This window comes from Asterias rubens, chromosome 5 (assembly GCF_902459465.1).
Source record: "Asterias rubens chromosome 5, eAstRub1.3, whole genome shotgun sequence".
Lineage (NCBI taxonomy): Eukaryota > Metazoa > Echinodermata > Asteroidea > Forcipulatida > Asteriidae > Asterias > Asterias rubens.
Window position 1 is genome coordinate 2360011 of NC_047066.1, and position 25887 is coordinate 2385897.

Consider the following 25887-nt stretch of genomic DNA (forward strand, 5'->3'; position numbering starts at 1 on the left):
ACTTATGAAACAGGGTTAACCCTTTTACAGTCCATACGGATGTAGTCTTGGGTATCATCAATTCGAAGCCTGGCCGGTAGAGCTGAAAGCACTACCTCCCCAATTTTACATAGCAAGTGTCACGACCGAGATTCGAACACTCACTCTGCTGATCAAACACCAGAGTTTGAATCTGGTGCTCTTAACCGCTTGGTCATGACACACCACAGTATTTTTGTGATTGAATGTTTAATTATAACTGTATGTAGCGCACACTGAAGGAGTCCCTATATGAAATTAATTACATAACATAAAAACAATGACATAATATCAAAAGCAAAGTTTCAACAATGTAGATTCAAACAAGTGAGTCTTTAAAAGTCCCCTGAAAATTTGAACAGAGTCAGCTTGACGAAAATATAAACTGTTTACTTTTTTAACATTTCTTTCATACCTTGACGGTTGCCCCGCCCTTCTTCTTTTTACTCTTCCTATTGGCGGCTGCTTTCATGGGTTTAAGAAGTCTGTAGCAAACACCCGACAGTAAGATGACAAAACCTAACGTCTGCAGACGAAACAAAATACCAAAAGAATCAGTGTGAACATGAACGTTAAGGCCCGGTCACACAGGCATCGATAACGAGAACGAAAACGAGAACGAAAACGAGAACGATAAAAATGCACACCCTCGTTTGGTTGAATGAGTGTGGATGTGTTTGGCATGGAGCATTTCAACCAATAGAATGCATTCTCTTTGCATCGTGATCGTTACCATTTTCGTTTTTGCTGCAATGTGACTTGGCCTTAATAACCGTCAACCACACAATGCAATACACAAATTTAAGTGAGATCGACAGCCAGATTTAATAAGGGAATCAAAGTGTGGTGAAGAGGTTAACTCTTTAGAGAACATCAATATTTATGTACCACAAACACCAAGACATTGGTAGATTTGTTAATTTTCTTTATAAAATAAAATCAGTAAAAATGTCAACAGAAATAACCTGAAACAGAAGGTTTAGTTTTATGCTTAGAAATTGGGAAACTTTGTCAACATACTGCATTTGAAAAATTTATTTCCGGATATGACCTTTATTTTGACCTCTTTATGTGAATGGAATAAAGTCAAACATTGCGGCCAATTGTGGTTGCTATTATAATTTTCGTACAGGCCACTTGTGGCCACTTTGGTCTAACAAAGGGTTAGACATTCTGAGGACTTGTTCTGTGTCTCTTCAAATCAAATCAAATTAAATCAAATCAAATCAAATCAATCCACATTTATTTCCATACAAATATATACATATATAAACAACTTGATTTTACATAACTGAAACTGTATGAAGGCAAGACCCATTCAAAGCAAAAGCTTGTAGGCTGGGATGCCTGGTACAAAGCAAAACAAAGATGAATAGTATTTATAACTACAACAATGAAATAATATAACAATGCATACAATCAATATAAAGATAAAAAAGAGACGGGTAAACAAGCGCAAAAACCAAAGAAACAAAGAAACACAAACAAACAAACAAACAAACAAACAAACAAACGCCCCACCACCCAAACAAACAAACAAACAAAACAAACAAACAAACAAACAAACAAACAAACAATGCAAGAACCACAAAGACGGCCATGACGACAGTTCAAACAAAGATGATGACAAAACATGACCATTTGAACTTCTCTCAACAAATCATCAAACATAAAAAAAACAAAAAAAATAGGCACTAGATCTCTCTGTCACAACACTCAATAATAGTTGGAATGTTTACCTCGACAAGCATAACCAGTTCAGGAAGGATATGTCGATCAAAGACTCTGGTCTCGTTGTCTTCACGTATAAGACATCGTCTACTTCTCCTGATGGATTCTGTGTCGATTCAAGAAAGATCAATTGAAGGAAAACATGAAATATGACATCTCAACAAATTACAATTCCATCTACCGAAGGAGATGGGATACAAAATTGTATAACTGCAATGGTATTTTTTTGGTTATCACTGTACAATAAATGGCAATAAAAACCCTTGGTTTAGAAGCCTGAAGCAGCTTTTGATAGTATTGACCCCTTGCACGCACGTCACACGCAGCGACTGTGCCACGCTCACCATTATGGTGGTCAATAGGTTTACGTGTAAATGCTGCGTCGCCTAAAATGCACACTTCACTGAATCACTGAATACTGCTCAGTGACACTGACCACCAAAATGGTGCATCCAAGATTATGCTGATGATGACGTCAGGTGAATTGGGTCAATACAGCATTTTGAGAAAAATTTCACTGAAGTTATGTTACTTTTTACACACAGTGTAGTCTGGTTCTTTACAAGCTGAAATGAAAATTCACAACACGATTAATCCATTTTGTGCGAGACCTCAACTCACTGAATGCTTCTTAAAGACTCTGGAAAACTTTGCTAATTCTCAAAGACCAGAACTCTCACTTGGTGTATCCCAACAAATGTACAAAATAACAAATCTGTGAACATTTGGTCATCAAAGTTGCGAGAGAATAATGAACAAAAATTCTTTCAGATGCCAATAGAAGGCTTCAGGCCTGAAGTATTTTATTATTTGAGTGAGAAATTGCCTCTTTCTAAAAAACTATGTTACTTCAGAGGGAGCTGTTTCTCACAATGTTTTATACTATCAACAGCTCTCCATTATCCTTACTAAGTACGTTTTTATGGTAACAATAATTTTGAGTAATTAACCATTATTTTGAGTAATTACCAATAGTGTCTACTGCCTTTAATTAATGCTTCAAAGAAATCATCAAAAAATATGGCACAATTAAAAAACTGACAGCTCAACGAAATGTGGACAAGGTAAAGACATCTCACTGGTTGTGGTGAAGAATGGTTCTCTTTCTGAGATCTATTTTTTTTCTTCTTCATTACAACGAAACACAAAACCAACCTGTACATTTGTCGATTATGACGGTGAAATCTTGCTGTATTTTACTCTGCAGATCGGCACTTTCTGATGAGGAAAAACAAGGGTATAAATCTGATTTGAGGTATTGCATGGTGAGGTATCGATACATGATTGAATATTAATTTTGGTTTTTACCCATTCACCGATGTGTGTCAGCACTGTAGGCTTAGTACTTTCCCGAGTTCTGTGAAAAATATCACCGGCATATCACTCGGGTGGGATTTGAACCCAAGACACTTGCAATTCTAGAGCAGTGTCTTACCAACTAGACTACCAAGATTGCCCATTAGCTAGAGGCAGTTCGAATCCATAGAGTGTCCTCTTTGGTTTTAACCTTATTGTGAATTCTTGATATTAAATGGATACCCCGTGTTATTTTTAATGGAACCCCTTCGCTTAGTCCTATGTATTGTTTTAAGTTCCATCCCTCTGAAGTCACTTAAGTTACTCTGACTATACTTGTTAATGTCCAATGGTCCATTTTGTTTAAAATTGTTTGTCTGGTTATTCCTACCACAGGCTTTGTCTTTTCTGGTTATGCCCCCATTTCCAATTCTCCTAAATACTGTTGCTATTGTTATTTCGTTTATCTGTTGGAATGGAAATAAATGTCTAGAAATGAAAATTGTTTACCTTCATTCGATGTTGATAATTCATGTATCTGAAGTACAACCTTCAATGTAGTCAGGAGAATAGTACCACAGTCTCCCTTGAGGTAGCTAGCAGTCCTCGTACTCGGAGGCCCCTGAACAGGAAACTGAAACGGAAAATATGTAGAACATTTCATTGTGCCGTCATGAAATGCTTTGGATTTGAAGTAATGGGATACTTTTGGACGGTCCTTTATCACAGATCTCACCTGTGTCTGCGGTTGTGTCTGCGGCCGCCAGTGTCTTACATGTCTTAAAGGCAGTGGACACTATTGGTTATTACTCAAAATAAATGTTTTAAAAAACTTACTTGGTGCATGCAATGGGGAGCTGTTGATAAAATAAAACATTGTGAGAAACAGCTCCCTCTGAAGTAACGTAGTTTTCGAGAAAGAAGTAAATTTCTATTAAAATACTTGAACTTGATTTTGAGACCTCAGAACTAGATTTTTAGGTCCCGAAATCAAGCATCTGAAAGCACTCAACTTCGTGCAACATGGTATTTTTTCTTCCATTATTATCTTGCAAATTCAACGACCAGCTGAGTTCAAATTTTCACAGGTTTGTTATTTTTTGCATATGTTGAGATACACCAAGTGAGAAGACTGGTCTTTGACAATTATCAATAGTGTCCAATGTCTTAAAAAGTCTCCCATTGAAGATGACAAAAATGTATGAAAACATGCCCTCGTCGTTAGACTTGAAGGATAACAGTCATGAGTGATTCTAATACATATCCCAATCAGAACGATCAGTGCGCAATTTGGGGGGAATCCGAGTCTAAGCACAACCACCAACCATCATGGAATGCCGATTCTGAAGACCTGGGCCCAATTTCATGGAGCTGCTTTAAGCACAAAAAAGTAGCTAAGCCCAACAAAATTATGCTGACCAGATACCAAGTCACATGCACCATTTATGAATGGTATCTTGCTCATTTCTGCTGAGCAGAGAATTGTTAAGCAGTATTGTCTGCTTAAAGCAATCACACAACATCGGTAAACAGTATTGTCCAAAGGCCCACACTTCGTGTATCACAACTTATATATATAATAACAAACCTGTGAAAATTTAGGCTCAATCGGTCATCGGAGTCGGGAGAAAATAACGGGGAAAACCCACCCTTGTTTCCGCACGTTTCGCCATGTCATGACATGTGTTTAAAATAAATCTGTTACTCTCGATAACGGGAATTGATAATTGTTTTGAGAAAGTAAAGCATTTCATTGAATAATATTTCAAGGGAAGTCTTTCACCATTACTTTCTGTAAAACCTGTAAGTTATTTTTTAAATCTATGAACTTTTAATTTTTGTTACTGTTCAGAAAGTGTCCAATGGCTTTTAGTTGCTGTGTGAAATATGGCCCTGCCTTGAGACCCATTTTTGAGCCCTTCTTTAATAAGTTACAACTAGATGTAGCTGCAATTTCATACCTTTCTATGTGTAATGGGATCTTCCGCCGCCTCCCCCAGATACCTTTCAAGTTGCTCTATTAACATTCCCAGCACTTCCTCGTGACCCGGGCCTTCACCATTATTAGTAGGGGTGTTTGAAGCCCCTTGTGGAGGGATTGGGATGAGGTAGCTTGCAGCAGCGAGGGAGCGGAGGACGAGCTGTCGTAATTTCAGCCAAGACTTCTCCTGCTGAAGCGAGGCTGCTTTGTCATCATCGGTTAGTTGCCTGCGACAAAAAAACCCGATAACAAATCACTTGCTTTTGTTTGCAGGAAAAGGACGGACCTGGAGTGCGTTTTGGCGACCCCAACCAAAAATTGTTTCTGACGTCATAACCAAAACGGTAACCGAGTCCACAACTCGATTATCGTTCAGTCTGAACAGCAGAACCAACGACCAACAACCGAAACAGTTTTTGGTTGGGGGCGCCAAAATGCACCCAAGGTGTAAGGTATCCCACAATCCTCCCAAATGGCTAATGCTGGCCATCTTTGATGTTTCTTACATTTAGTTTTCCATTACGGCCTCATCATTGTACCTCAAAGATAGCAAATTAAAAAAACAACTCTCAGCCAATGATAGGTCTTCCTGTAATTCTAAGTGAGGGCGGTATTAGAATTTGTGACGCAAGGGGTCTACATGTTTGTTTGTTAGTTACCTGTGTTGAGGTGCCCATGACAACATAACATCCAGATCGCGGTTATCCGTGATCTCATCCCATTTTGTTTCATCTATAGAAAGAAAAAGAAAGTCAAATGATAAATGTTATTTATCAAATTTAAGCACGTATGCCCTATACAAAACATCATTCTTTTGAAACACATGTAATGCCATGCATTTTTAGTTGTTAATTACAACCGTTTTCTTTTACACTGAAAAATTCAAATTCTAGAAACAAAGACTGCAGACAAGATGACACAAGTGGAGTACTCTGTGACCTACATGTAGCCACTGTATGGACCGTTCCGGCTTTCCACTAAGCTCCGCCCACCGCACACGTGAGCAAGACACGTGTACGAGCACTCCAAATGACATTCTGCACGATTCTGCCGCACGTGCCAAATTTACGCGCATGCATGACCGAGTTTGTCCGACCACAATCATTGCTGTGATTGGTCAAATGGGTGAACGCGCACAGTTTGATTGACTAGCCGGATCGGTCCATTGGTGTCTTGCTAAAAGACAGCAGCTTCAGAACATTTGAAAATCAACAGAACTTGACTATAGGGTACTAGACTTGGCTATGATGCTTGACACGACAAAAGACGAATCTGAATTAACAGCTTCGGCAGTGGATATGACCTCGTTTTGACCTCGTTTTGGACGATCTTTTTCTTACATTATGCCCTTAAAGGCAGTGGCACTATTGGTAATTACTCAAAATAATTATTAGCATAAAACCTTTCTTGGTGACGAGTAATGGGTAGAGGTTGATGGTATAAAACATTGTGCGAAACAGCTCCCTCTGAAGTGCCGTAGTTTTCGAGAAAGATGTAATTTTCCATGATTTTGATTTCGAGACCTCAGATTTAGAACTTGAGGTCTCGAAATCAACCATCTAAACGCACACTACTTCATTTGACAAGGGTGTTTTTTTCTTTCATTATTATCTCACAACTTCGACGACTGATTGAGCTTAAATTTTCACAGGTTTGTTATTTTATGCATATGTTGAGATACACCAACTGTGAAGGCTAGTCTTTGACAATTACCAATAGTGTCCACTGCCTTTAATTACACTTTTTTTTACATCAACAACTATTTTCATTCTCAAAACTGATGGAAGAAATTATTCCCTGGGTCCTACCGTACGGCATACTTTTATTTGTGGGGAATCATGGCCGAGCGAACAAAAGCACGGAACTCAAGCTCTGGTGATGATCTTCAGCAGAGTGTGGGTTCGAGAGTCGTGACACTTGTGTCCCTGAGCAAGACACTTAACCACACGTACATGGACATGTTTCTCTCCACCTAGGGGTAAATGGGTACCTGTGAGGGCAGAGATGGTTCTTGTGATTATTTTAGCCGAGTAGCACATATTTGTTGCACAGGCTGTATATTCCCAGGAAGCTGAGGTGGTTTAAGGAATGATTTAACACTTTTTAAGGCCCAGTGACCAGAGGTAATAATGTGAAGTGCATTCGGATGCCCTTCGGGTGTATGAAGCGCTATTCATAAATACCTTAGACAGTTTCGCTATTCCTATTGGTGGAGAGCGCGTCACGTGGGGTTTTTTAAACCGTTGATAATGAGCAGTGTTTATAACCGATTGTGAGCGGAGACTCCGCGCTAGTCTTGATGCAAGACGTTTCTTGTTACGGGCGATGCAGGCGCTGTCGGCGAGTTGGCCGCGCTGTGTGTGAAAGGAAAACCAGCGAATATGCACCAAGACTATACGCGCATGCGCACAAACGGAACCGAAAAACACACACGTACGGACGTCGTACATGTGCATGTAACATGTATACTGATTATACCATGGAAGTGGAAACATACAGAGCTCTAGCACTCGGAACTAGTGGTTTAAACCCGCCGAGGCCTGGTTCTTGATAATTTATCTCGACTTCGTCTCGGTAAAATTATCAAGAACCAGGCCTCGTTGGGATTAAACCACTAGTGGAAAACCTCTTCACCACACATTGATTCCCTTATTTAAAAACTAACTATTATTAAATATTATTATTATTTGAGAATAAGCAAATTTGTGTCACCTTTCTCAGGAGAGATTTCCATGTCCAGGATGAAGTCTTGTAGTGAGTTTCCTCCACTGAAGTCAAGACGCAAGACGCAGCCAAAAATAAGAAATAACGAATAGGGTAAATGTTAACCATGGTAAAATTTCTTCATAGTGTCGTATTGTGCAAAAAATATTGCGTACCTAAAAAAGCCATATTCCGTGAATCAGTTTGCCTTTGACAAAGTTGGGTTGGTACTCACTGGTTTGGGAAAAAAGAAGTGTTCAACATGATCTTTCTCATCTGATCAAAGGTTCCATGTGGTCTATGACATCACTATCTGTGAGTTTGACCAATTGGCCTGTAAAGTTTTAATAACAATCTTGCTGAATCTTCCAAATGTAAACCAAATTAGAACCAGATAAGAGTATGAAGAATATCCGGTCCACTTTTAAAAGTATATCTTACATTTCCGCTTCGGAGAGCAGTTCCAAGAGTAGTTTCTCAACCGTGACCAGAGCACAATGGATCGAATGACTGATTCTCCGTCTGAAGGTCAGGAACTCAGGAATCTTGTGGAATGTTCCAAACTTGTACGCCGTTATCATGTACTCGGTGGTCTGATCAAATCACATTCAAATAAAACACTTCGGTAAGGTAGGGTCATCAATTATTTGTAGATGAAAAAGAGATATCAATAGATCTTATGCACATGACGTCATTTCAGTACGGCGCCCTCGCCTTGAGGTCAAAAGGAGGTTGTTCATTGGCCAATCTATGTTCATTTCAATGTTTCGTCACCGTTTGACCTCAAAGATGGCGGCTGGATGACGTCAATGCATAAGGTCTATAAAACTCATGTGTGAAAGTTTTGACTGAATAGTGTTTACATGCTGAGAAAACAGCACAAATCCATCCATGTTCAATGAGGTGATAACAGGTCTACTATGTAAACTAACTAAGATAGATACAAAATAATTTTTTTTTTCTTTTCCACGGAGGAAATTTTTTATTCACACTTAAGACCACTCCTGATATTACAAATACGCTGAAAATACGTAACATTAACAGCAAAGAAATAAACAAAATACGATGTTAACCTTGAACCAATAGTTTGAAAGAGTCCCATTTTTTTTATAAAGTTACCAGTGGAATCATTGGTGATGGAGATGTATTTATCCAAAGTATAATAACGCTTTAAATCCAGTTTTAATAGTGCAAGGAAGGGTCTATTCTCACTCATTTTCATTTTATAGATATTGAATCGACACAAAGGAAGGATCAGATTAAGAGCACTCCAAGATTTTTTTGTAATACCAAAAAGGATAGCCTCATTGTCTAAGCGAATGTTAATATTAAGAGTACTCCCTATCCAATCCCCACAAAATAAACTTACATCTTTGTGGTTTACGGTGAAGAACTTTAGAGTTGTGTTGAACAAGGCATTGGCGGAAGTGAAGTGGCCCAAACTAGTTACATATCCCGACACAGTGTACCTAGAATGCATAATGATTGTGGAGAAGAACAACAAATGATAACAAGTAGGATTGAAACTTTGCATGGTGGAAATCTGATGTTATAAGGTTTGCGGTAACACCATGTTTTTTTTATATATTATTAATGGTTTATTTATTCAACAATAATAACAAAAAGACACTCGCAGTAAAAAAAATGAATTGCTGTCTTAAATTTACAATTTGTCAGTTAATACAATAAAATTAGAGTAATGTAATGATACTCTCTGAATGAGTTGGGTGTTACTGAAAAGAACCTTTGGTTTCAATTCAACGTTTCGATCAGTATGCTCTGATCGTCTTCTGGCATGTCTGGAGAAGAAACATTTTGATTAAGTGATACCTGGTTCATACACTAAGGTTCAAAGCCCAATATCATAGAGCTGCTTAACGACTGATTTTTATGCTTGCTGCGACTGCGAGAAAACAATAGATTTCATAACATGTGAACCTGTGAGGGCTGGTCTTATTGTCAGTAGACCTTTATCATGGTGTGGCCATCTTGAATTTACCCCATTCTAACTCATTGGTACCAAACTGAGGCTGGACGAAATAATAGTCTGGTGCCATGCGCAATGAATGCTAGCATCCATTACTGTTATTGGAAAACAGGGATCATAACCTAGATGGTGACAGCTTGATAAAACATGAGGTCGTTTGCTCCCAAGGGAATTGAGAAAGTTTGAACAAATTATTTTTCTGATGAACAACAGGGATAATAATGGTGTAACTACAAGGATATTTTATTTTACCGCGTTCACCGTGTTCACGGTCAAATGCACTACATGTATACGCACCTAGAGATACGCACTGTATATGCGCAGAGCTTACATCATTCTCAAGACTAGTTTGCGTACACCAATAGTACGCGGGGTCTGTGATTGGCCACGCAAGTTGTTGTTGTTGTGTTTTGGAGCATCTAAGAAAATGCAAACTTTTAGAACAAAGTTTCACTTTTGTCGCAGCTCCGTTAATTCCACACAACTTGAGGTATTTCATGCATTGATTTTCAATATCATACTTACCCTAGTGTATCCTGCTGTATATGTTTGATGTCCAAGCCATCATACAGGTCCGGTATTGGCCCAAACGCACCTGATAGGAAAAATCAAAACATGAAAATGTAAAAGGTATTTAAATGACCATGAAGCAGTTCATGTTTCATTGCTCCATTTTTGCTAAAAGACCCACAAATCTAGAATTGCCTCCCAACGTATGCTGCTCTATAGGGAACAATAGCTGGGTCAGCTTTTGTTTCTTTTTATTGGAGCAGCATGCGCACACGCAGCCCACGCCATCTCAATTGTCTCCAGGCCCTGGGGACCCTGTCCTTGTATGGCACTTAAAGGACGCTTAGTACATGCGTGTCAAAATACAAGCACTTTGAATCAATTCCGTTTGAAATGAATCACGTTTTTATAAGCATACAGTTAGACATAACCACAAGATCAAAGAATAATGGGAGGGGACCAGTTACTCTTTGACTTTATGCCACTGTTGCAGGCTACCATATACATGAGCCGCATGTAGAGTGGATTGGCCACAGGCCTAATAGACCTTATTCATTGACAACATTCAGCCGCCATCTTAGAGGTAAAACGGTGACGAAACAATCAAAATGCACATATTTGTACGTGCGGCGCACAGGATTGGACAATGAACAACCGCCATTTGACCTCTATGTGAGGGCGCCCAACTGAAATGACATCATGTGCATAAGGTCTAATAAAAAATGCCAGATTCTTGAACATTTTAATGAACAAATTCCAGGGAATACAAGAGAGCAAGGCATGCACAAAATATGGCGTAGTGAAATCGATCACCCTTGGGAATGAGGATGCGTTTTCATGGATCCTACAAGCAGGCGGCGTGACTTACCTATGAGGCAGTACAGTCGTATGAGAAGCAACTTCATGTGATGGCAAGATGTACTCGCCTTCAGACCTTTCTCTAAGATCTCAATCATTCTCCAAAGATACCTCTCGGTCCCTGTTAGAATCAATGTGAAAGATCAATATCAATAGACTGCAAGTCTCACTCAAACCGAAAAACAAGAAAACAACTCGAACATAGACTATATTTTTTCTATGGCTCTTTTTCTGGAAACCACTGCTTGGGCTTGGGCTTAGGCTTTGGCGTAGAAATTGTTTTCTAGTATTGCTTAAGATTTTTAATATTTCTTGACAGCGCTTTGATGCTGTTGCTTTATGCGCTTTATAAATGTTGGTTGTTATTATTATTATTATTATTATTCATCAGTAATTTATAAAATTGCCAATCATGCTACATAGGTTCAAGGATAACATTAACATTAAAATTAACCGAAAAAGAAAGTCAATTCTTATTCTCGGGTTTTGTTGATTTGTTAAATTTATTTTATTTTCATACATTTCATGGCTAAATTTCCCACAATCATGACAATATAATATATCTTTGTTTGCCAAAATCTGTTAAATCAGAAATAACTGTAAATACTAAATAATAAACTTGCTGGTACAACTATGTATAATATCTCTTTTTTTCAAACAGTATACTCTGCTCGTCTTCAGGACGACTGCTCATCTTCAGGACGACTGCTCGCCTTCAGGACGACTGCTCGTCTTTAGGACGACTGCTCGTCTTCAGGACGACTGCTCGCCTTCAGGACGACTGCTCCTCTTCAGGACGACTGCTCGCCTTCAGGACGAGCAGAGTATACTGTTCGAAACATCGAGACCACACTGGCTCTTTTCAGAGCCAACACTCCCTCAAAAGAGATATTATACTTGGATGTACCCGCAAGTATACTATTTAGTATTTCCGCAGGTTTACTATTTAGTATTTTATAGTTAATTCTTATTCTTCACACCATGCAAAGCTTTAAACATCATTTATATTAAATTAAAGTATTTGAAGAAACAAAACACACACAATGCAGTGAGACAAACTTGGTCCCAGAAGTTTGAATACAAGAAGGTCTATTAGCGAAACAGTACAGTCATCTGTACAAAGTGGACAGACCATGTGATTGAAATGTGACCCCTTTCAAATTTAAAAAAATTTTGAATAAAAGAAAAAATGCGATTGAAGGGTATCAAACGCGGTAGTATAAATATATACACCAATTTAACTCGGAGTTAGAAATTTGAAATTTTTTGGGAAAATATTTGAAAGTTAGTATTGGAAATTTAGTGGGTCACAAAAATGAATTAGACCTTGGAGCCCCGTTTGAATGATCGTAATCACCTGATTCCTGCCAAATGTCTAGAAGTAAATGAACAGCCATGACGAGGTATTCGTCCCCATACTGTAGATCGGTGTTAAGTAAATCCTTGCCGTATTTCAGCGCGTCTTCACTTCGCTTGATGAGCTCATCTACCAGCGATAACTTCACGTCTTGTGACAGCTTGTCCTGAAGACCTAAGCGGCGACTTATCTTCAATATGCATAGATGCCTGTAGATTTGCTTCACCTGCCAGAAGGAAGCGAACAGAGAATATCATGTGGTAAGATTGAGAATTTCAACTTGCTAAGAAAACATGAGTTGAGTCAGATGTCGCCCAATGCATTATTGAGTAATGGACAGTTTAATGTGGGATGTGTTTAATGTTTTTATTTATTTATTTTTTTTTTTTACTTTTTAAGATCTTTATTTTCATCAAGGTTAACCTTTAGAACACTTATACTTTTAGGCAATAAAGCTATGAATACAACAATTTTGTGATCATACTGTACGTATGTCTAATTTGTATCCTTTTGCATGAAATGGTAGTTTAAAACATCACTTTACTTGTAATACGTTTTTCAGAAAAAATTATGTATTGGCTTATTTCAAACAGAAGTAACTCAGCAACGCGATACACCATAAAGCTAAGACATATACCACATTACTGCTGTTGGTGTGTTCTTTCCAGCCATGCATATACATGTAAATGTAACTCAATCCTTGAAATTGTCAACATCTGAATCATTTTAACGTAGCGGGTCACATATGAGTCATTCCTCAAGAATCTTTTGTCCATCCGAGCAAAAAATACAATGAAAAAACAAGTACATGTACATGTAACTATGTTTTTTCCCTTTTTTTTTTAACTCTTTTTTTTTTTTAGTGTATCTATTACAACCTTTTGTTTGTTTGTCTGCTTTTTGTGTTGAATTTGTTATTAATTTTATTTTATTTAAAGGCACTGGAGACTATTAAAGCATCTGAAAGCACACAACTTCATGTGACAAGGGTATTTTTTCTTCCATTATTATCTCGCAACTTCAACAACCACTTGAGTTCAAATTTTCACAGGTTTGTTAATTTTAGCTTCCCTGGGTCGACCCAGGTACGTTCAAATAGCTTTGACTTAATTTCAGGGGCTCATCTGGGTCAGGCCCAAATGCCCTGCTTGTGGAACGGGTCACTTTGGGCTCGCCTGAGGTGCATGACGTCACCACGGTGAGCGATTGTTCGATTTAGCTCTTGTCAGGGGCTCACCCGAGTGTACAGCGGGGGTCGACCCAGGGAAGCTAATCAAATGCACCTGTCTAGATACACCAAGTGAGAAGACTGGGGGGGGGGGGGGGGGCGGCGGTGTTACACATACATGATACAAGTGTCCTTTAGAATAAAAGAACAAATGCTCGCTACTAGGCTTTCTTTCTTTCAGGGGAAATTGGGGAGACTTACAGAAGTTGCATATTTGATTCCATCTTCGCCAGTCTCTAACGCTAATGTATCTAGAAGACTGTCCACGAACTGCTGACGATCTTCGACTGCAAGAAGTGGCAGAAACTGATTGATGTCGTCATAGCAACAAGGCCGATCTCCAAACAAATCAAAGTAGCTTTTCAAAAGACGTGTTGGAGAACCTACATCGAGAGTGAAGAAAAGAAAACGAAAGAAAAAACAGACATCAAGTTAGTTCAGTAAGTAGAAGCAAGCAAAACTGTTACAACAAAAACTATTAGCAATTAGAACTTTTCTCAGGCTAACAAAGTACTTAGTAGGAACATTTTACGAGTACAATGAGCTAAATTTGATTTGGTTTTTACCCTTAAACAGATGTGTATTAAGCACTTGATACTTTCACGGAGTTCCGTGAAAAAAAAAAAAACACTAGGGTGGCCTACACGTACTTTTTGATGTAGTCCTTAATGGACTTTTCAGACTAATTAATTGTAAAAAAAAAAAAATCTGATTTTCAAAAGGCAAAAAAATTAATCAGAAATCGGATTAAAGTATGAAGAATATATCGTGGTATAACTTTGGATAGTTTACTAATGTCTAAACTCTTAATTAATGTATTTCTTAAATGTTACAGTTATATTTCTCAAACATACATGTAGTCCCAATATAAGCATAAAATAACGAGCCTGTGAAAATTTGAGCTAAATTTGTCATCGAAGTCGGAGAAAATGATGAGAGAAAAAAATGCCCTTGTTGGACGAATTTGTGTGCTTATAGATAGGAACAAAAGACTTCTGGCTAGAAGTCTTTAATTATGTCTTTCTCAAAATCTATGCTACATGCACTTCAGAGAGAGCCGTTTCTCGCAATGTTTTCTCCATCAACAGCCAATGCTCGTTACCAAATCAGTTTTTAAGTTAATATTTGTTGTGAGTAATTAACAAACATGTACCTTCCCTTTAAAGGCAGTGGACACTATTGGTAATTGTCAAAGACTAGTCTTCACAGTTGGTGTATCTCAACATAATATGCATAAAATAACTAACCTGTGAAAATTTGAGCTCAATCGGTCGTCGAAGTTGCGAGATAATAATGAAAGAACAAAACACCCTTGTCACACAAAGTTGTGTGCATTTAGATGGTTGATTTCGAGACCTCAAGTTCTAAACCTGAGGTCTCGAAATCAAATTCGTGGAAAATTACTTCTTTCTCGAAAACTATGGCACTTCAGAGGGAGCTGTTTTCCACAATGTTTTATACCACCAACCTCTCCCCATTACTTGTCACCAAGAAAGGTTTGATGATAATAATTATTTTGAGTAATTACCAATAGTGTCCACTGCCTTTAAGCTCTAAATTACTACTCCCTTTAACATAATTGTAAATTCAAGGTCTTGAATTTTATCTTTGAGAGGGCAAGGCTGTTTTCTGGCTCTACTTGACTGTGCCTGGGTTTTCCCAGGAATAATTCTCTATGATTTTAAAAATTAAAATTTCTTTCTTGTCTTCTCTCTACCAGGTTTTGGCTTATACAGTGATTAATGTCACTTCTCTGAGAGTGCTTGGCCGCTTCCTTTTTACAGGCCGCCTCCTTTTTTATTTTATTTTTTATTTAATTTTTGTATGCACATTTTTTTTTTTTTTCTTAAATAGGGTTATTTTAAATGATCTCAGCAAAAACAATCTGAATGTCTTGTCTGAATGCCTCGACTAAATTGTTTCATTTATGTTTTGTGTATTTCAAAAAAACAGTAGAAAAAACAATGGATATGTGACATTTTAACAAAGAATGGCAGCCATCTTGAAATAAAAAATAAAAAATAAAAAGCCCCTCTTCCTCCTTTTTTTGAAAAACCCGGACGTGAAACATGTTTTTTTTTTTACTCGGCCTAATTGAAATGAAAGTTTAACAAGGCTAATCAGATGATGTGTTTGTAAGTAGAAAGACATGTTAGAGTTACACTCTTCCAACGACCCAATGACGACATATTGACGCAAACCGCCAGAAGTTATCGCCCTCAAGTTTAGGAAAAAATTCCATTTAAAAAGCATTCCTTAAGCGCCTGTTATTGGATGTAATCTCAATGGCCACATGTTGGCAGCCTACACTGCTAGAGCTGTTCTGTAATGAGCTTAATACTGGACAGAACTCATTTAAGAGGGATTAGCATTGGCCAGGCATTAATGACCAAGTCCCAAAGCCATTTCACACTGATGTAATTGGTTTATTCTACTCACAATGGAACAGCATTAAGCCATGCATTGACACAATAAACCAACACTCCCCTCCCCTTCAAAATGAAAAGTATTAAAACAAAATAATTGGAAAAGGGAAAAACAAATCGAACAAAATTGGAAACCGAACAACAGGAAGAACATTTACGTTTTTTAAACCCTGGTCCTGGACTGGTGAATAGAAAGTGTCCGGACATCAATAGAATAACAGATGGCGGTCCATTGTCTGCCCAAAGGATGGAACCTAATGAAGATTGGACCAGCATGTCATCGTGATTGTGGGATTACGAGCGGTGATAACCAATGTCCTCGGTTACGTGCGCCAAATGTCCGGCGCCACGCTCGTCCGCTATTTCACAACATGTTTCACACGACAAACCGAACAAACGTCACGTGTGATCGGCTTGGCTACTGCAAGTTCAATGGTTATGCGTTACATGTACTTCACTGGTATGCCGCGCGAAACTCTTTAGCTGGCTCTCTCAGTAACAAACCAGTGATTTTCTCGCGTTGTTCCACATGTAGCTTGGGCTGTGGTGTCGCACCACTCTTTTAAAGCAGTGGACACTATTGGTAATTGTCAAAGACCAGTCTCCCACTTGGTGTATCTCAACATATGCATAAAATAATAAACCTGTGAAAATTTGAGCTCAATCGGTCGTCAGAGTTGCGAGATAATAATGAAAGAAAAAACACCCTTGTCACACGAAGATGTGTGCTTTCAGATGATTGATTTCGAGATCGCAAATTCTAAATCCGAGGTCTCAAAATCAAATTCGTGGAAAATTACTTCGTTCTCGAAAACTACATTACTTCAGAGAAAGCCGTTTCTCACAACTTTTATACTATCAACCTCTCCCCATTACTCGTAATCAAGAAAGGTTTTATGATAATAATTATTTTGAGTAATTACCAATAGTGTCCACTGCCTTTAATAGGAACTTAGTTTTCATTTGGTGAACATTCTAGAGCGAATTCTGAGTCAAATTTTGCAAAAGGAGTAGGTCTCATAATTCAAATGTAATCCCACATACCTTGCAGGAAATACTGTGTGTTAAAGGGCCTTCAGCGTCATTGAATGACGGATATGTGCGCTATATAAGAAGCCACTATTATTAATATTACTATTATGAGTGATTACCGAATGTATACTTTCCCTTTAAAGTCCTCACCTGTTCTTTCTAGGTCTTGAGTTCCCCTTTCCTTGAGAATTCTTAGCAACTCCATTCGAGCTAGAAACACGCCCCTTGATGGGGTGTGGCTCTTCCCCGAAGCTATCTCTGCGTCTGCCGCTGCGAGTTCATCGATGAAATCTAACACCATGTCCACAGTGTGGTCAGCCTGGATATCGCAGTCACTATAAAACGGAAGATCTGTTTAAAGCATTTGTGTTTTTGCAGCATTACCTTATACATCTAGGCAAAGTTTACCTTTGGATTTGGAACCGTTCAATTGTTCTTAAAATCTTATACACGTATAAACATGATAAACGATCGACAAAACACATACTTATCATAGCTTTCCTCGCCTTTTGCCTCCCAAAAAGGGGAACGCTTGTTAGTAGACAATTGCAATGTTTGACACTGGTGCGAGGCGTCAATAACCTTTTCTTAGACTTACATGTAACTACATTAATTTGACAGAGTTTGGGAATGGTGGGGTGCTTAATAGGGGTGCAACCCACATAATACGTGTGGGGGAGAAAAATGAGCGTCCGCCTAATATATATTTTGATTTTTTGGGTTGAACAAAGAATTGACTAGAGTGGGAATCGAACCAACGACGTCCTGGCGCTCTACCAACTGAGCTATCTAGCCCTATGTTGGCGGTGTCCCTATTTTGTCAATATCTTTGTTCAGGGGTGCCAGTCAGAAGCCATTCAACCGTTAACTGCCGTGTAGCCAGGGATCACAAACAAATTACGATACAACCTGGGAAGCGGCAGCCAGGGGATCACCTTAAGGGGATGCGACTAATTTATATTTTGTAGGCTCTTTAAATATTCTATTATCATGATTTCAGACTTACCTCTTTAGTCACGCCTACCATTTGTTTTCTCTTGGACCTTTAGTGCAGTGAATAGTTTTTTATATACCAGCGCTTTATAAGATTAAACTATTATTATTTTGAACCCAATGCTATGGAGGTTTATTCAGTGGGGTGAACCCTTAGAGATAGGTTTACGGAAATGGTCCGTGCTGTGTATAAGGTCATGACATGAAGTGCGCCCGCAAGTCTATTGTTCTTATTGAGTGTTTAGCTTCCCTGGGTCTACCCCGTGGTGCTCGCTCGGGTGAGCCCCTGACAAGAGCTTAACGACGACCACTCACGGCTCTCGTAGTGACGTCATGCACCTGGGGCCAGCCCCCAAGTGACCCACTCCACAAGCAGGGCACTTGGGGCTGACCCAGGTGAGCCCCTGGAATGACGTCAAAGCTATTTGAAGGCACCGGGGGCAGTCCAGGGTCGACCCAGGGAAGCTAAACGAACACACCCATTATTATTATTTACATACCTGTCATTTTGATTTATAGGAGGAGACCAGTTACTCTCGATGAGTGCCAAGGCTGACTTCAAGTACTGCTGATAAAATCGCCATTCATCGGGTCTAGATTAAATGAAATGAACCTTTCATTACTACATCCTTGAAGACACTACTCGATTAATATAGACTGTGCAAATTTGGGCCAATACAAGATAAATAGATGCTTTTGGGTTTTTTCTTTCTTCGGGATATAATTACTGAGAAAGTACCGAGTAATCAGGGCTTAATACACATTGGCAGGCCTGTATGCTTTGTTTTTGAAAGGGCAAAGGCACCAAGGCAGTTTCTCCTTGATAAAGGGCACCCTATGTGGAAGTTGTACATTTCTACATGTGCATTCAAGGGCACCGAGGCAATGACCAAGAAAGCATGGAGGCAATTGCCTCCGTTGCCTCCATAGTATCAGACCTTCAAAAGTGTATGAGTAATAAAAAAAAAAAATTTGATATCTGCTTTTAAATCACAAAAAGCATCAGAAAAAGAAAAAAAATTGATCATGCTCCAGAATGCATATACATGTATTAGGGCATTAACATTCTGAGGCCTTGTTCCATTTTAACGTACGCCAAACATCCAACAATTTGGGTCCAGAATGCCCTGGGAAGAACCCTGTGTGTGTTTGATGATCTAAAACAATGCTTTGAAATCATGCAGCATTTAAGGAACATTACAGAATTGGTAAGAAAAAAACTTACACGGTCTAATAATGATGATAGTAGAAAACATCCCTTGAAATATTTCTTTCAGAAATGTCATAATGTCATATTTGATGAGAAATAAATAAAACTTATTCCCCGTTTGGAGTTTATCGCTCAATGGGCGTTTTATTTATATATTTCAACTCAATTTTCCCAGTACTTTCTTGTGACCGATGGCCGATCGATTTCAAACTTCTACAGGTTTGTCAGTTTATGTATGTGGTCTACATAAAGTGCTTACACTGCCAACAACTGTTTTGTTAGCAAAAACAAACTCTGCACATGTAGGCCTAAAGTTCCTTTGAATTTTTATTCTTTTTTTTTTGCAGAAATCTTTTGGAACGCTCGGCTGTTTTTCTCTCCCTTTTACTAACCTCTGTCTCAGTAACCTTCGATATGCTCCATTTGCCTCGGCCCACTGTGACATGTTGCAGTAAAGCTCAGCCTTACGGATTGGACACGCACCAACCTCAGCTTTCAGAAATTCTAGAATGAGTAGATAAAAAGCTAATAAAAATACTAAACTAAAATAATAAACCATAATGCTAATAAGCCATTTAGCACGCAAACCACCCGCAGCTGCCCCGCCTGTTACCCGCATACTGCCCGAAGTTGTGGGTTTGAATCCCGCCCAAGCAGTACGACTGTGGACTTCTTCTTCTGCTGGACTCGCGAAAGCACCAAGCTCAAACGTTCTTTACATCCCTGTTGGTTTTAATTGTCACTGTGTACCTAACGTCCTTCCATGTGGAGCCTCAGTCTTGAGTCTTGGTGCAAGACCTTCTTATGATGAGTTAGTAAAACCATAAATTCAACACTACACATGTTGCAACCATCCCACCACTAGAGGCCGTTCTCCGAGAGCCACAAACTTGTTCAATAGTGGTGTGTGCTGCACAGAGCAGGGAATAGCAATGAGTGGTGATGAATATCACCGTCTTGCTCAAACACTACCCAGTCTATACTATTCCCCTGTGTAGAGACCTTCAGGCTATGGACTCCCGAGCCCGTTCAAAGGTTTCCCATTGACTTGAAGATTTTTCCAATGGAAGTGCCTTTTGCAAAATGAGATCGAACTCAAAGATGAAATTCCAGGCCTGGACCTTTTTTCTTTGCTTTGTCCTCCTGTCTCCATGAGGCAGCGGATATTAAAACACAAGTACTGTATGTATTTATCACACATCAGTGAATTGTAACAACCAATAATCATGATAATATTTGACTTAATAAATACACTTTTATACCTGATGCAATTATTAGATCTTTAAAACCCTCTGATGACCTACAGATCTGCAACATATACTGTAGACCGAAAACACGTTTTCCTTGATTACTCCTTCATTTTTTAGCGAAGACAAGTAAAACCCTTAAAGTTTGATCCTTGCCCAATTAAAAGAAAAAAAAAACAGAAAAAAACCAGACACAACTAAATTAATCTTTGAAAACCTGTAACATAAGCTAATTAGTCTTTAAAAACCTGTAACATAAGCTAAGTTTTAATAAGAGATTTGAATGTTGTGGTACAAAGACAAGGATCTATCTAAGATTGGTAGACGGTGTTCAGGGCTTAAAGTTTACACTGGATGGCAGGCCCGAGGCCAGTGAATTCAGTATCAGGCCAGTAAACTCAAGACAGGACAAGTCCGTGTTTTTGTTGTTGTTTTTTTCAATTCAAAATTGTTTGTTGATGTTTAAATGCTAAATTTGAGTCTCACAAACATCTTTCAATCCTGCCGAGTATCACCCATAAAACAGAAGAAGATAAAGTAAAACAGTTTAGATGACAAAACTGTGTTTGTAATATCAACACTAGAGGGCGCTATTCCCACAACCCTTGTTGCCAAGTCATGAGTTACTCTGATGAATAAACGTGTATATACTCAGCGAAGATATCCACTCATTTCATGTTCTCAATCTTTGATCCTGGTCTTGTTAATGAAATCCCATTCCAGTAAAGATTCTGAGCTATAAGTCCCTGCAGGGCCCAATTTCATAGAGCTGCTAAGCACAAAAATTTCCTGAGCATGAAATTTCTTCCTTGATAAAAACAGGATTACCAACCAATTTTCCATTTGTTGCATCTTGCTTGTTACTGGTATTCAACTATAAGAGATGTTAAATTTGCATCGGGGATAAAGAATATTAATTTTACCCATACACCGATGTGTGTTAGCACTGTATACTCAGTACTTTCCCCTTACACCGATGTGTGTTAGCACTGTATACTCAGTACTTTCCCCTTACACCGATGTGTGTTAGCACTGTATACTCAGTACTTTACAGAGTCCTGTAAACAAATATCACAGGCATGTTACTCGGGTGGGATTCAAACCCACGACCCTTGCAATTCTAGAGCAGTGTCTTACCAACTAGACTACCACGGTTGCCTGGTATTCAGCTGTCGTTTGCTTAAAATCCTAAAAATCACGTGGAAATATGGTTGATAATCCTGTTTTAATCAAAGGAAGACATTTCATGCTGAGGAAATTTGTGTGCTTAGCAGCTCTATAAAATTGGGCCCAGTTCTGTGGATTTTCTCCCAAAACTCAAGCACTGCAGTAAACTCATGACTGAACAAGTCCGGCGATCTTTTTTGTATTTTTCATTTCAATAGTAAAACTTCACTGTGTCAAGGCCTTATATCTTGAACAAAAACAAATTATGTTCAAATGTTGACAAACTATGTTCAATTATGGACGAATTATGTTCAAATGTTGACAAATTATGTTCAAAAATGTTGACAAATTATGTTCAAATGTTGACAAATTTTGTTCAAATAAGTTATATTCAAATGTTGACGAATTATGTTCAAATGTTGACAAATTATGTTTAAATGTTGACTTTGAGAGTCTGATTAAATATCTTTCAAATTTATCATGTCTGTCGAGTAATGGAGTATAATACCCATAAAGAAAAAAACAACAAAAAAAACCAGTCAATATGCAGGATGATTTTTGGTCTCGTAAAAGCAGTTCTGGCCCAGTAAACATTTTGAGCAACAAGCCAGGGTTCACCCCACAGTGGTCAGTGCCTGGAAAACCCGCCCGACACTCAGGAGGATTCCCCAACCACCACTGAAAGAATTTCCTCTCTTTCCGACCACCACACATATTTTAAAACTTTTAAATTACAATTGCAATTTCAAAGGTTTTTAGCTGAATGTAAAATTGGGTATTTACCAGTAAAAATTGTACCTGAAGCCATTAATTTTTGAGCACTTCTTTGATTTGAGTCTATTTAAATATGATCTACCATGTAACTGATCCATCTCGCAATGGTTTATGGGGAAACATTTTTCCACCAACAAAAGAAATCCCTGGCCGAACCATGACAAACCCAGATTTTGTTTTAATTTTCCTCCCATTTTTGAGCTCTAATGAGATGATTTCACTATGGCCTGTACATGGCCTGGCAATAAAATAGTATGTCTGATTAATTGATGATTGATTGAAGGTATGGTCCATTTACTCTTCCAATTCATTACCTCGGCCGACGAATACAGAAACGGGAGGGGTAATTGATTCTAAAACAGTATTTATTATGATTGGCCTATTTTGTATAACAATTCAGCGTGTTTCCTGTCATTGAAAAAGCAACTACTAGAAAAATTAATCGCAAAATTAGCATTTTATACAAGAATATTTTATTGAAAACAATTCTTTAGGGGGTTATGTTTTAACCTTCATTTTTTTTAAACAGCTACTTCAGCGAGAAAAAAAAATAGATTATGGAAATTCTATAAAAACAGCTTTATAATGTCTTTGTTTAAAGCCATTGGACACTTTCGGTACAGAATTTGTTTTAAAAGTTCACAGATTTACAAATAACTTACAGGGTTTATATAAGTTGTGATATTCAAAGTGTGGGCCTTGGACAATACTGTTTACCGAAATGTCCAATGGCTTTACAAAAAAATTGTTTATCTTCAATCTTCAGATTAGTCCATGAACACATCTAGCGATTTTTGTCTGATCCCGTTGAATGTCACAAAGATAAAGTGCGCTTTATAAATGTTGTTTTAATATTATTATTATTATCATGAAATTTAAACTTTTATATTTTACAATTCTGACTTTTGTGAAATTATTGATCCAAATATTATGCTTTAAACTCAAAAGTAAAAAAAACCCTACTTCTGCTTTTGTTGGCAGGCGTCAAATTGGCACCTTCATTTTTGTTGTTAAAATGCAATGTGTGGTTCAGGAGTTATGACTCATACAAATATTAAAGGCACTGGACACTATCGATAATTATTTAAAATAAATGTCAGCATAAAAACTAATTGGTAACGAGCAACGAAGAGCTGTTGATAGGATTAAACATTGTAAGAAACAACTCCCTCTAAAGTAACATAGTTTTTTTTTTTTAAGTTAATTTCTTACCCAAATAATTAAAGACTTCAAGTCTGAAGCCTTTTATTAGGCATCTGAAAGCACACACATTTGTGCAACAATGGTGTCATAACATGCACTTTCATTATTTTTCTGGCAACTTCGATGACCAAATTGAGTCCAAAGGATCACAGATTAGTTATTTCATGCATATTGGGATACACCAAATGAGAAGACTGGTCTTTGACAATATTACTAAAGGTGTCTATGCCTTTTAACTTTGATTGAATGTAATTTGACACCTGATGACATCACTGTAACATCACCAATTTGTGCTGTCTTTAGATTGATGTTCAATTGCCTGATGACTCAAGGCTCAGTTTCGTTTCAATTCAATCTTGAGTCATGCTGTGAAGAAGAGTTGGGAGGAAAAAAGAGCAAAAGGTCGCGAGTTTATAAGCCTTTAAGATTGAGACTAGGTGCATGTATTTATTTGAGTGATTGATGAAAGTAGCCAAATATGACATTATGCTCTGGGCAGTACGAGTTGCAGTAACGAACTGAAAGCTTTTCCTAATGGAGAAGGACATGACATCAACAAAATGGGAACAAGCTCAAAAAGATATTCTGTGCACACACAATGATGACGGGCCGAAACAGCAGCTAAAGTATAGCCGATCAAAATCACCATTGTCACTTTTTGAATCCCATTTATTTATTTATTTATTTATTGGTTAAGTGGTTTATTAAAATCGTTTTAAAAAGTCACAGCCAGAGGCATATTTGAATTTGAATCACAATGTTAAAACAAAATGTAAAAAAATATCAATTTAAGGCACAAAAGCCAAGTAAAAAAACCTACTCCAACTCAACATACTCAGATTGTCAAAAAAACAAATAGAAACAAATTCGACAAAGCATGACAGTCCCTACCCCACCCCCCCCCCATTACGGGTAACCTAACTGAGGTTTACCATGCACGATGTGGAGCATGGCTATTAATCCCCCCTTGACCACTGTTCTTGTACTTTAACATGCTCGTACAGATCATAACGAAGTACCCCCCCTTAAAATCTTCTGAAGAATTCCTGCGATTCAAAGCAAACATTAAAGACACAATAGGGGGAGGGGAGGGGGAGGGGAGGGGGAGGGTACACCATGCTCCAAATTGAGCACCAAACGTACCAAGATAAGGCAAGAACATTAGTTAGAACCCTTTAGCTATAATGAGAACCATCATTCCTAATTGCTACTGCAGTCAGGGAACATGACAGCCAACATTTCCAGCTTGATAAAATGACTATTGATGCTCAGACTAGACACAACGTAACCAACAGGCAACTCATAAATTCTAAAATCATTTTGAATTTCGCTCTGGGTGGCGTGGGCATTGACACCACCATCTTAGCATTTTTAAGTGCACCAATAACGGGACTCCATACGGAAACAGAAGCTCGACGACACCGAGGTTGACTTGTCCGAGCGCAATTAAAGTGTCCTCACCACTTTGTAATGCGATTTTCCTCATCAATCCTAACAAGGCTGACATTTTATTTATATCAATTTACTGGCAGTGCCTAATGAAATCATCACATTAGTCATCGGGAGGCCTCGCGGCTCCAAACAAAATTTGTCATCAGGGATATTGCTGATGAGTTTCAAATATCATTACTGGGGTCAATTTTTTTTTCTTTTCTCAATGGCGTCAACAAATTTCCGCCTTGGGGAGAAGATGTAGCCAGTAGCCTCCTACCTGTCTCCTCAAGAGGGATGGTGGGTTGGTGCAACTGTAGGAAGGCACAACCTTAGGGCAAAATCCATGAAGGATATCGCCCCCTTCCTTATTAACCCGCAGCACCGTCCTCTCGTAACATCCCATCACAAGTGAAAACGATCGTCACATTTTATCAAAACAACACAAAATACAGTCTTGTAATTTATTTAACATTCTAAAGTTGGTATTGACGAAGTTGAGAATGCTGCTGTGTAAACAATTTGCTATTTTGCCTTTAATTGTAGAGCTAACAACACAATGTAAGTGGGGCTAAGGATAATCATTTCGTTTCATACGAGCTCGAGGGAGATTTGGGGGTTATAATTAGTTAATGCACAAGTGTACATATAGATTGACTGGTGCTGGAGTTGTTTTGTTTTATATAAAGTAGTACCAATGCAAGAAGTTGTCATCCACGTACGTATTATTTATTG

The 25887-nt window shown here is 38.3% G+C and overlaps 1 protein-coding gene across 2 annotated transcripts in view; it reads right to left on the bottom strand.

Annotated features, from left to right (window-relative positions):
- The window catches only part of LOC117290541 (N-alpha-acetyltransferase 25, NatB auxiliary subunit-like), a 54498-nt gene that overhangs the window by 6542 nt on the left and 22069 nt on the right, over positions 1 to 25887 (bottom strand). Inside the window, exons 7-22 of one of the 2 annotated variants that reach the window (XM_033771975.1) lie at positions 19723 to 19834; positions 18621 to 18713; positions 17278 to 17462; positions 13871 to 14052; positions 12442 to 12667; positions 11095 to 11205; positions 10242 to 10311; positions 9099 to 9198; positions 8171 to 8322; positions 7739 to 7794; positions 5686 to 5758; positions 5007 to 5253; positions 3556 to 3679; positions 2905 to 2967; positions 1758 to 1855; positions 434 to 544 (exon numbers count right to left, since the gene is read on the bottom strand). In XM_033771975.1, coding sequence (XP_033627866.1) covers positions 434 to 544; positions 1758 to 1855; positions 2905 to 2967; positions 3556 to 3679; positions 5007 to 5253; positions 5686 to 5758; positions 7739 to 7794; positions 8171 to 8322; positions 9099 to 9198; positions 10242 to 10311; positions 11095 to 11205; positions 12442 to 12667; positions 13871 to 14052; positions 17278 to 17462; positions 18621 to 18713; positions 19723 to 19834 — 2003 coding nt within the window. The remainder of the gene's footprint in view (positions 1 to 433; positions 545 to 1757; positions 1856 to 2904; positions 2968 to 3555; positions 3680 to 5006; positions 5254 to 5685; positions 5759 to 7738; positions 7795 to 8170; positions 8323 to 9098; positions 9199 to 10241; positions 10312 to 11094; positions 11206 to 12441; positions 12668 to 13870; positions 14053 to 17277; positions 17463 to 18620; positions 18714 to 19722; positions 19835 to 25887) is intronic. The other variant, XM_033771976.1, reaches the window with a different exon arrangement.